The sequence below is a fragment of the Erpetoichthys calabaricus genome, chromosome 13 (assembly GCF_900747795.2).
Source record: "Erpetoichthys calabaricus chromosome 13, fErpCal1.3, whole genome shotgun sequence".
Classification (NCBI taxonomy): domain Eukaryota; kingdom Metazoa; phylum Chordata; class Cladistia; order Polypteriformes; family Polypteridae; genus Erpetoichthys; species Erpetoichthys calabaricus.
Window position 1 is genome coordinate 93,868,726 of NC_041406.2, and position 12,552 is coordinate 93,881,277.

Genomic DNA, 12,552 nt, shown 5'->3' on the forward strand with positions numbered 1-12,552 from the left:
AAACGGCAAGCGTGCAAAGTCGCAAATAAAATTTCATCTAGTGTGGCAAATGCCAGTGGTCCTTTTAAGGATAGTGGGACACCTAAAAGAGCCATGTCAAAAGCAAATGATCCATTCCGGCACTCATTACCAGCCCAACGTTGGTGCCAGCAGTGGGATTAGAATAAGACTACTGTCCAGTTTTGCAAAGTACCATGGAAGGAAAGCAGACAAGAAACCAGTACATCTGCAGCTCCAGATCAGCTCACTTCTAATCGACAGATCACCACACAGAAATACAGTATTGAACACCTCTTCAGCACTGCATGACAGCGGCATCTGACCACTCAAGATTCCTTCTGTGCCACCTAATAACAAAGTGCTCAAAAACCCTGCTGATGTGCTTTTGTCACCGGCTGCAAGACTGCAATGAAAACAATGACCACCCAGCCTTTTCAAAGAGTTATGCACTGTTTCAAGAAGCTAGAAGTGCTCGCTGGGGACAGTGACTTCAAAGGAGGTCTGTGCTGACAAGTTGCATCAGCCAGAGATGTGTCACCCATAGTAGGAGCTGGCATTCCCTCACCAGCGGCTGGGCATGTAAGAAAGTGGCAAGCCTGCAGTGTCACAAAAGAGAGTTCCATCTAGTCTGGCAATGGTGAGCAGTCATTTTATGGAGAGTGAGCCAAGTAAACGAATAATGAATTCATTCTAGCACTCAGTGCCAGTGCTATAATACTTATTCATTGACCTACAGTAGGTATAACTTCTCTAGTTTTGGTCACTTCTTAGATGTTTCATCCACATATTCTCGTGCATCCCTATATCCAGCAGTAGTCTGCCATTATACAAATATCTCAACGTCCCTGATACCTTCTTTCCACACTCTTAAAAATAAAGGTGCCAGAGTGGTTCTTCAGAGCGATGCCGTAGGGAACCAATTTTGGTTCCCAAAAGACCCTTCCAAATGAAGGTTCCAGAAAAAAACATTTATTTATTTAGATCTGCATCAGGCTCCATACAGTAAATAGCCATAAACAGATGGTGTGACCACAAGGGGGCACCAGAGAGCCCCAAACCACAGACACAGCAATACCCAACACAATTATTTTTGACCAGTAACGGCACACTGCACGATAACATGCCGTGAATACACTTGACTTGAGCATTCCTAGTTTTCATATTCTTTCTCTGTACATTTAGCAATCGTTTGCTCAGAGGTTGATGCGCTTGCTGCTTCCTAAGCAGCTCTTCTTTTCTCCACCCTAGCAGCCCACTTCTTCTCTTCTTTCATTGGCATCTTTTCACGATAAAACTGAGAGTCAGAGTTTGTGTTGCAATTACTTAGTACGTTTTCTTTCATTTTTCACTTAAGCTGGCACTTAAGTCTTCAGTCTGCCTCCAGAATGATTTAAGATATGGAGAGGTAGGGGAAGTGACGGCAAAGGTGGTAGCGATGAGAACAGCACCCGTACGCAATTGCCGCACGGCCACCCTGCTGGCCGATGCCGAAAGTTGATACTACAATAAAATAAAATAAAAATAAAGAGTGTAATACAAAAATCATCACCCAGAAAGCGGATAGTAGACATCACGTACTATATGTCTACCAAATTTCAGGTCAATAGGTCAAGCGGTTTGTGGGCTACAGGTGATTTAAAATCCTGGACAAACAAACAGCCACGATAGCATATTATATAAGAAGACAAGTAAGCCCGCGATTCTCTAGAGAATCGTAAATCCAAGAATGGCAATAAGTTTCTGTTCCGTCCGATATTCGGATGGATGACATATCATGGAGGGTGGGTGCGTCTGGGGAAATGTCATTTAATTAAATAAGCATATCTGTACTAAAGCAATTTCGTTTTGTGGAGACGTGATTCCGTTGCCTTTGCTGACACTGACTGCTGGCAGAGTGGAGCACAGCAAGTTTAGTTCACGGGTTGTGGTGTTCGTGTGCCAGCCACTGAGTCTGGGAAGCCGCTGGGTTTGAGTCTGTGACCGTTATGTGATCTATATTACTGGCACAGTGGATTAGAGCAAGAGTAGTGTACAGGTTGTGTTGTTTATGTGGTGGTGTGGGTGGTCGCGTCCGGGCGGCTGTACAACCTGGCGTGCACGCTTTACCTCAGGTTTAGTTCACAAGTCGAAGGCATGGTAAAGTTTCCATTTAATTCAATAACCCTATTTGAACTAAAGCGGTTTCTTTGTGTGGGCGCCTTCGTTCATTGTTTTTATCCATACGGGCTCGTTTACAGGTTGTAGCCATACGGGCTCGTGCTTGTATTACTAATCGTTGAGCTCCCTCCATTTGGATACATGCCTCCTTTGCCTCTGCTGACACAGACCGCTGGCACAGTGGATTAGAGCAGGTTTAGTTCACAGGTTGTGTTGTTTGGGCGCCACCTACTGACTCTGGGAAGCCGCTGGGTTTGACTCTGAGGCGCAGTGCGCATGCGGTGCATCCGCCGTCCGTGCATAAATTAAACTGTCGTTTAGTAATATAGATAGCTAGCAACTCAGTCAAAGTTGTCTACAACTTGCCCTGATGAATTCAAACAGTTTCATTGTGTTTATCTATACGGGCTCGTTTTGTATTTCCTTTAGTTGAGCTCTTTCATTGTGGAGCTGTGATGTCTTTGCTTCTGGTGTGTCTGAAGCGTGTTGTGGGAGCCTCCGTGTATTGCTTGTATCCATGCGGTCTTACGTGTGGTGTTTTTGAAGCGCGTTGTAGGAACCTCCGTTTATTGTGTTTATCTATGTGGTCTCATCTGTGTTGTTCTGTGGCTGTGTCGTTAGGTAGATTGAACATGCCACACAGACTGCTGGCACAGTGGAGTAGAGCAAGTCTAGTTTACAGGTTGTGTTGTGTGGGCGCCACGTACTGACTCTGGGAAGCCGCTGCGTTTGACTCTGGGGTGCCGCGCCGCAGTGCGCATGCGCTTCGGTGCGTCCGCCGTGCATAAATTAACTGTGGTTTAGTAATATAAATGATAAGGAGTCTGAGAGCAGACTGAATGTCTTTAAGTGCATAGGCTTCACAGTTGACACAAGAATCATCGTTTCCATGCAGCTCGTGGCATGTCTTCTATCATTCCTTCTTTGTTTGTATTCCAGAGGTTCAATGGATCTGATGCTTCAGGTGTCTGTGAAGCGCGTTGTAGGAGCCTCCGTTTATTGTTTTTCTCCATGGGGTCTCGTTTTTGTTTCTGTGTTACTGAATGACCGTTATGTGATCTATATTACTGGCACAGTGGATTACAGCAAGTCTAGTTTACAGGTTGTGTTGTTTGGGCGCCACCTACTGACTCTGGGAAGCCGCCACGTTTTGGGAAGCTGCTGCGTTTGACTCTGGGGCGGGCGTCACGCCGCAGTGTGCATGCGCTTCGGTGCGTCCGCCGTGCATAAATTAACTGTGGTTTAGTAATATACATGATAAGACACCTTCTTCACATAAACTCTAGCAAAATAAACCAATCATAATTCCTCCTTCATCCTACAAAATAGTGTTGTCCCCTTCTAACTCTGACTCCTCCATGTAAGGATTGGGATTCCTTTTATGCCAAAGCTGAGAATGCCACTGGGGCCACACCATGACTTCTGGGAAGCATTTCCAGGTCACAACCAAAGTAGGGAGGTCTCCCCCCAAAAAAACAGAGCTCTCTATTGAAACATAGACCCCAACAGGGTTGCAATTCCGGATGCCATATCTCAAGCACCACTATGGGGGTCCTGACGGTGCTCCCATGAGAGGACCACTGCCACCTAGCATATGGGGGATTGAACTGCTCCCGACTCTCAGCTATTGCTGGTCCTTCCATTATTTGGCATTGGCCGGACACAAAGTTATTTATTTTATTGTTTGTCTGCGTCATCGTGCTGACCTCCCATCCAGATAATGGATTTTTCTCCATTCTGGCAGGGATGCCCATTTTCCTCCTACAATGGTAACACATTTCTGAAATATTAAGAAGTTGTGATTTTAAAAGGACTCTTGCTTACAATCACACAAGCTAAGTCCAGGTTTTCCTAATTTGTTAGTATCCTGCTAGGAAGCTTACCAAACTTTAAGGATTTTGGGTTTTTTTCTACATATTAGAATGTTTTTCAAAGCACAAAGAACCAACTTCATATGCAGAGAACCCTTACAAGAATACAATGGTACTTTGTCAAGCAGTGGCTCTATGAGGAACCATACAACCCAGTAAAGAACCTTAAAATGCCATTAAAAAACCAGGATGTCTTTGATATCTTGATGGAATCTTTCGCACTGCTCTTCACTTACGGGTCCAAGATTTTCAGGGAAAAAATTACAAATGCAACTTTGACACTCATGTTGCAACGTAGTTCTATAAACTTAACCAATTAATGTTTCACAATTTCTTCATGATTTGGATCTTTATTGTTACCCAAAATCTAAAGAAATTACTTTTTGGAATGATACTTAATGAAAGCACACCATCAGATTCTGCATCAGAAATCACTTTCCTTATAGCAGGTCCAGCAAAATGCCCTCTTTCAATTTAGCCTGAAACAAGCCCAAAACCTTTTGGCACAAATACATCAAACAGACTCTTCATGTTTTGAGAGGGCTTTGGCAAATGGCTTAGTTAAACCAAGCTTAATATGAAGTCATGGTAGCACTACTTTACCTGGATCCACCAAGCTAGTGTAGGTCTCATGATGTTTCTGGCAATCAAGCTGTAATTATTTTTTTAGCTGGCCGTTTCCTTCTGAACTCAATGTCAATTCTTGGTTCTGCTGTCCCATAGAGAAAACATGGGCTTTTTGTATGCCCTAACTGCTGACCCAGTAAGATAACAGAATACTTCTTGGAGTGGCCGGTACTTATCGGTATATGCTACTTCCAGTTTTAACACAGAGTACCGGCACATTTCCTTAGCTTACCGGTGAGTACCGGCACCTTTTTGCAAATCTTCACTTTGGATTGATCTTCGATCGAATGTTGATGTATGCCAATGCTTGCAGTTACACTGGTGTACCCCTTAGCTCTTGCTCTGCGGTCAACTTTCACCACCTCACAACAATCGACATAGATAGATAGATAGATAGATAGATAGATAGATAGATAGATAGATAGATAGATAGATAGATAGATAGATAGATAGATAGATACTTTATTAATCCCCAAGGGGAAATTCACATACTCCAGCAGCGGCATATTGATAAAAAACAATATTAAATTAAAGTGTGATAAAAATGCAGGTATAACAGACAATAACTTATAATGTTAACGTTTACCCCCCCGGTGGAACTGAAGAGTTGCATAGTGTGGGGGAGGAATGATCTCCTCAGTCTGTCAGTGGAGCAGGATGGTGACAGCAGTCTGTCGCTGAAGCTGCTCCTCTGTCTGGAGATGATCCTGTTCAGTGGATGCATTGGATTCTCCATGATTGACAGGAGCCTGCTCAGCGCCCGTCGCTCTGCCACAGATGTCAAACTGTCCAGCTCCATGCCTACAGTAGAGCCTGACTTTCTCACCAGTTTGTCCAGGCGTGAGGCGTCCTTCTTTATGCTGCCTCCTCAGCACATCACCGCGTAGAAGATGGTGCTCGCCACAACCGTCTGATAGAACATCTGAAGAATCTTATTGCAGATTTTGAAGGATGCCAGCCTTCTAAGAAAGTATAGTCCTCTCTTGCAGAGAGCATCAGTATTGGCATTCCAGTCCAATTTATCATCCAGCTGCACTCCCAGGTATTTATAGGTCTGCACCCTCTGCACACAGTCACCTCTGATAATCACGGGGTCCAGGAGGGGCCTGGGTCTCCTAAAATCCACCACCAGCTCCTTGGTTTTGCTGGTGTTCAGTTGTAGGTGGTTTGAGTCGCACCATTTAACAAAGTCCTTGATGAGGTTCCTGTACTCCTCCTCCTGCCCACTCCTGATGTAGCCCATGATAGCAGTGTCGTCAGTGAACTTTTGTACGTGGCAGGACTCCGAGTTGTATTGGAAGTCTGATGTATATAGACTGAACAGGACCGGAGAAAGTACAGTCCCCTGTGGCGCTCCTGTGCTGCTGACCACAATGTCAGACCTGTAGTTCCCAAGATGCACATACTGAGGTCTGTCTGTAAGATAGTCCACGATCCATGCCACCAGGTATGAATCTACTCCCATCTCTGTCAGCTTGTCCCTAAGGAGCAGAGATTGAATGGTGTTGAAGGCGCTAGAGAAGTCCAGAAACATAATTCTTACTGCACCACTGCCTCTGTCCAAGTGGGAGAGGGATCAGTGTAGCATATAGATGATGGCATCCTCCGCTCCCACCTTCTCCTGGTATGCAAACTGCAGAAGGTCGAGGGCATGGAGGACCTGTGGCCTCAGGTGGTGAAGCAGCAGCCGCTCCGTGGTCTTCATCACGTGTGACGTCAGAGCGACAGGCCTGAAGTCATTCAGCTTGCCAGAATGTGATACCTTTGGGACTGGGATGATACAAGATGTTTTCCAAAGCCTTGGGACTCTCCCCTGTTCCAGGCTCAGGTTGAAGATGCGCTGTAGAGGACTCCCCAGCTCCAACGCACAGGCCTTCAGCAGTCATGGCGATTCTCCATCTGGACCCACTGCTTTGCTGGCACGAAGTCTCCTCAGCTCTCTGCTTACCTGGGCTGCTGTAATTGTGGGTGGGGGTAACTCTCTCCTATACTGGTATCAGCAGAAGGATGCATGGTGGGTGCAGTACTCTAAGGTGAAAGTGGGTTAGGATGGTCAAGCCTATTAAAGAAGTTGTTCATCTGGTTTGCTCTCTCCACGTCTCTCTCGATGGTGGCACCCTGCTTCAAGCTGCAGCCAGTGATGATCTTCATCCCATCCCACACTTCCTTCATGCTGTTATTCTGCAACTTCTGCTCCAGCTTTCTCCTGTACTGCTCCTTTGCCGCCCTGAGCTGGACATTTCACTGTGCCAACGTACCGGTGAACACCAAAACCTCTTTGTGAGTCTTCAAGGGGGAAGTTCTTCACTCGAGTGTTAACATATCACACTGTTCAAATGTCACAGTATCACCATTAAAAGAGAACTGCTACTTATTTGGTTCCACTTCAGCCACTGACACAGAACTTTCATGGTGCTCATTCTAGTTAACATTCTCAAGAAGATTTTAAAAGTTTACATTGGTTCCTTTCAAATGCACAGAAGAAGGAACAGGTATTGATGCGTATCTAATACAGTTTTGAAGAAGTGCTCCTTTTCGGTCTCTTTCAGAAGAGTCTTCTGCATTGTCATTTCTGCCAGTTTTCTGAACTTAGGCCACTTACGTGAGTGTGGTAAACCAAGGATCCATATTTCTTGAAATACAACTTCAAGTCTTTGCAATTTTACGTCGACGAACATTATTCTGAAAGTGTTCCACAATTTGAAGGCGTAGTTTTTTGCAGATTGGTGAACCACTCCTCTACCCATCTTTACGTCTGAGAGACTCTGCCTCTCTAAGATGCTCTTTTTATACCCAATAATGTTTCTGACCTGAAGCCAAATAACCAAATTAGCTGCAAAATGTTCCTCCAGCTATTTCTTTTTAGCACCTTTAGTTTTCCAGCCTTTTGTTGCCCCCATACCCAACTTTTTTGAGACGTGTTGCTGACATCAAATTCAAAATGAGATATTTTTCATAAAATAGTAAATTGTCTCTCTTTCAACATTTGATATGTTTTCTATGTTTTATTGTGAATAAAATATGGACTTATGAGATTTGCAAATCATTGCACTCTGTTTTTTATTTACATTTTACACAGCGTCCCATTTTTGGAATTGGGGTTGTATGATACAAACTCTTCTTCTCTAGTCAGGTAACAAGAAAAAGTTGCATCTGGATGTAAAAAGTTTAATATCTTTTATCTGAGACCCCAAGAGTGCTGCAGCGTCTTTGTGAAGGCCTCGATCTTTTACAAAATCTTTACACTCATCCTGAGTGAATGGCTTTGGCTCTTTGCTTGAATATACAATACAATACAATACAGTCAGTCATTATCCAACCTGCTATATCCTAACACAGGATCATGGGGGTCCATCCATCCATCCATTTTCCAACCCGCTGAATCTGAACACAGGGTCACGGGGGTCTGCTGGAGCCAATCCCAGCCAGCACAGGGCACAAGACAGGAAACAAACCCCGGGCAGGGCGCCAGCCCACCACAGGGCACACACACATCCACACACCAAGCACACACTAGGGACAATTTAGGATCGCCAATGCACCTAACCTGCATGTCTTTGGACTGTGGGAAGAAACCGGAGCACCCGGAGGAAACCCACGCAGACACAATACAATTTTATTAAAATAAAACATTGATGTTTAATTAATTATAGTGTCAAAACAATTAAAAAAAACTATAATTGACAGCTTAAAAATGTGTTTTGCGAAAAAAAAATTACATAATGGAGAAAAATGGTTGCTATTTTTTTAATTCAGAAAATATATAAAAATCACATGAAAGCACTTGCACTTGCAAAACCCTAAACACCAAAGCAGGCTTATAAAAAAAAAAATATATTAAAAAAGATTTTTATTATAACTGGCAGCTTAAGAATGTGTTTTGTTAAAAAAAATGACAAGATGGAGAAAAATGGTTTTCATTTTTTAATTCTGCGCCCAAAAATATATAAAAATCACATGAAAGCACTTTCACCTGCAAAACTCTAAACACCAAAGCAGATTCAATCAAATAAAAAAATATTAAGAAAGAAAGAAAGAAAGAAAGAAAAAAGAAAGAAAGAAAGAAAGAAAGAAATTTCTTAGGCCTCCTGAGTGAGAGTAGCGGTTAAAAGCAACAAAGAAGAGGAGCAAAGCGCGCGGCGATCTTTTGTGGAGTTCTGCGCCTCGATTATTTTTTTCAGTCTACTGTGCGCTCCCTGTCAGCCCCCAAGCCTCACGCGTCTCCATGGCGACCACTAAGCGAGTAACACACAAGTAGTTTCCCAGGGTACAGCTGGTCTCCAGCCGGGTGGCAGCAGTGGGATGTACAGTAGTGCAGCTCTACCTGCGCTACACACCTGATGTTTATTTCTGTTTTGACGCCGCTCATTTGTGCTTTTCTGAGCGTTCGTGACTTGACTAAAGCGTCGGGCATAAGCAGGACATCGGCAGGCTTCTTGACTTGATGCTCACCAATTAGTGAAAACGATCGTATTGCTTACTTTTTTATGCGCGTGGTTCTTGCGGGCACATGTTTATGACAGCTTACAAATGAGCGTCTTGTTGCCATGTCATGAAGGCAGCACATTTCCAGTCTAGGAGGACCTGACAGATTATCTTGTTTAGAAAGGTACTACTAAATAAATTACAGCTCTCTCTGACGAGGCCATGAGCGCCACCGACCGACCCAACTTCCTCTCACAGCCAGTTGTGAAGAGCGTCCATCTCTATCGAAACGGGGACCCCTACTTTCAGGGACGGAAAATTGTGGTCAACGAAAAGAGGGTGTGCAATTTCGAGAGTTTCCTGAAAGAGGCAACCTCCGGTGTACAGGCATCTTTCGGAGCTGTGAGGAACATCTACACACCTAGCGAGGGACATCGAGTGGACGCGCTAGAGGAGCTGGAGAGCGGCCAGCATTACGTGGCTGCCGGCCGGGAAAAGTTTAAAAAGCTCGAGTAGGTAACACTATGGCGGGTCCGATGAAAACCTGAGGAGGGGGGTGAACGGGGGTTGTGATTTTATAGGGATTTGGAATTCTGTACCGAATCTCCGAAGTGAACATCAGCCTGGCTCCGAGTTTGGTTGTGCGCACGATCGGTTATTATAGAAGAGAAGTGGCTGGAAGAGCGCGTGCTCTGAACATGTTAAAAAAAAGATCGTTTATTTTTAAGTAAACACTTATTTTTTTCATTTGATTGCTTCAGTAATGTGTTTAAATATTACGAAAGTTTAAAACATTTACGCATCTTTCACATTTTTGACATAGTGCAACAGATAGAGGTTTAATTTAAATATGTGACAGTGAGACTGTATAGGGAAACGGATCTTCAAATCGTGCATAGGAAAATGAAGCAATTATCCATTCCTATTCTTTTAATTAATTAAAAAATGAAAGACAAGCTTTCTAAAATAAGCACATTGTTTAACTAAGCTTTTCGAATTGCAATTTCTTTTTCAATAGCACTTAGTATTTTAACCGTTATATTTGGATTGCAGTTAAATTATCTCCAGCTCATTTACTGTCAGTTGTTGGGTAAGCAACGTCCATTATAGTTATCTTAGCAGTGGATAATTTATTCCCGTTTTACAACCTGTAGTAACCCACTCTGTAAGTTTCTTTTACTTTCCACCTCTGTAAAAGTTGCATTTTTCTCTGTATGAATGACAAAATTGTTTATTATTATTTCCATAATAGTCTTCAACACAATACAAACAATACCGTTTTTCAAGTTAATATAGTCTGGGAAATATTATTTATATGAAATAAGGTTTTACAAAAAATTATAATAAAGCAAAGCAAAAAAAAAAATTCTGTGTTGATAATGATATCATCCATCCGTCCATCCATCCACTTTCCACACTTGCTTATCAAGGGCCAGGTTGTGGGGATGCTAGAGCCTATCCCAGTAAGCAATGGGTGCAAAACAGGAACATTCTCTGCACATTTAGATCAGAAAATATCCAACTTGATTTTTAAAGGTACATAGGAAAAAAAGAGGGAAAAATAAAAATACATTTTTATACAGTACATCCATGGTGGCAGGTACTTTATCAACATGTGGTGCACTTTATCAACAGTTCCTTAATGGCATATTACGGGGTTCCTTCTTGAAACATTACTTGTCAAAGAACCATTTAATTCTAGGAACATTGTTTTCCATATTGGTTCTTTGGGCTTTAAAAAGGTTCCTAATATGTGGAGAAAACAGAAATTGTAAATGTACAGTAGGCTGCCTAGCAGGATACTAACAGTTCAGGAAACCCTAAACTTAGCCTGGGTTACTGTATTGAAATAATGAACCCAGTGGTATTTGATAAATCTGTTCTCATCTCTTCATGGTTATTTATTGAGCCTGCAATGTATCTAAAGATATTTTCTGGAACATTCATGTGGATGGTAATTTTTGGAACCACAAATGTTTTCCCTGCAGCACCAGTCTGAAGATCCACTCTGGCACCTTTATTTTTAAGAGTGTTCTTGTTGGATTTTTGCAACAACAGCTGCACATAAGTAGGAGAGCTATTTAATGGCAGGCAGCATCATTAACAGCATCATAGGCCCCTGTGCAAAGCAATGTGCTGGGGTTCCTGTACTAACAGCAAAACAGAAATGTACATAGGCATCAGAAACATCATGGGCCCCCTATGCTCCTGGGGCACCCGGACAGTGCCCATTTTGCCCATTAAGATGCTTTAATAATTTGCTAAGGTGGTGCAAGTTTGATTATATGTTATCTTTTTTTTCCAGTTATCTGCAAATTGGATCAAAGAAGAAAAATTCAATTCAGAACAGTAATATACAGGTATTTCTTTGGAATTTGTTTTATTTATTTTAAAGAGTAGCTCATTCGTGTTACTTATTGTATAGTTTTTTAATAATTTGAACAACATCATTAGTTTCACAGATAGTACAATGTTGACAGGCCTCATGAGAGGAGCTAACGATGATGGATGACAGAGAGGAGGTTAAACAGCGTGTGGACTGGTGTAAGAACAATAACATGACCCTGACAGTCCATAAAATAATGGCACTCACTGTCAACTTTTGGAAAGAAAGAACTGTGCTGTCCATCCACCTCTCTCTGTCAATGGCTCCACTTTGGAGTCAGCCAGGAGCACAACGTTGCTGGAAGTGGAGATAGCAAATGATCTCTCCTGGACCCAACACACCTCCTCCTTAGTCAAGAGAGGACGGATGTGACTTCACTTCGTTTGACGCATGAGGGAAGCTAACCCCACCTCCCACCTTTCCCTCTTTCTGTAGAGGTGGCATGGAGAGTGTACTGAACACCGGCATCTCTGTCTGGTTTGAGGACTGTACTGCCTCAGACCGGGTTTCCCTGTAGGGAGTGGTGAGAGCGGCTGAGAAAATCATAATGGAGTGTTTGCCTGTCTGCCCTCTGGCAAGCTTTACCAAAGTATACTGTGCAGAACTGACAGATTTCATAAAAGTTTTATCCCACAAGCCATTAGACTCTTAAACAATGATTATCTGTTAACCTTCCTCTTATGTTAGCTTTCTGTTACTATCTCTTATGTTAACGGGTCGGTTTTGACCCGTGTCTTTAATCAGCCATATTACCCTCAAAACAATTATTTATCATCCAATTTTTTTCCTTACCTCTTGGTTACTTTGTTACGCTTCCTTGTCCATTAAAAGAATGTTTTTAATATTTTTGCTGTGACCTCATGAGCTTTTACTTTAACAGCATACCTCTCGTTTTCAATTTTAAAAAATGATTAAATGAACCTCAAGAGAATTATTTAAATAAATAAAAGGTTGTTATGTTACCTGACTATTACTGAGGGGTATTAGAACACATCTCTTAATACAGTGCAATATGCGGATTATTTTCTGTAGTTTAATTTTATTATTCTAATTGTTATTCTTGCTTATTTTTGTTGTCTATTTTTG

At 42.5% G+C, this 12,552-nt stretch overlaps 2 protein-coding genes across 19 annotated transcripts in view; one reads left to right on the plus strand and one right to left on the minus strand.

Moving 5' to 3' along the window:
- Positions 1 to 12,552, minus strand: part of LOC114663507 (probable thiopurine S-methyltransferase) — a 261,664-nt gene that overhangs the window by 89,548 nt on the left and 159,564 nt on the right. The window lies entirely within an intron of this gene.
- LOC114663782 (doublecortin domain-containing protein 2-like) overlaps positions 8,933 to 12,552 on the plus strand; it is a 346,685-nt gene continuing 343,065 nt past the window's right edge. For 6 of the 8 annotated variants that reach the window (XM_051935742.1, XM_051935741.1, XM_051935738.1 and 3 more), the window contains exons 1-2: positions 8,933 to 9,592; positions 11,386 to 11,440. In XM_051935742.1, the coding sequence (XP_051791702.1) occupies positions 9,303 to 9,592; positions 11,386 to 11,440 (345 nt within the window). In that variant the 5' untranslated portion in view covers positions 8,933 to 9,302. The remainder of the gene's footprint in view (positions 9,593 to 11,385; positions 11,441 to 12,552) is intronic. The other 2 variants (XM_051935734.1, XM_051935740.1) reach the window with 2 other exon arrangements.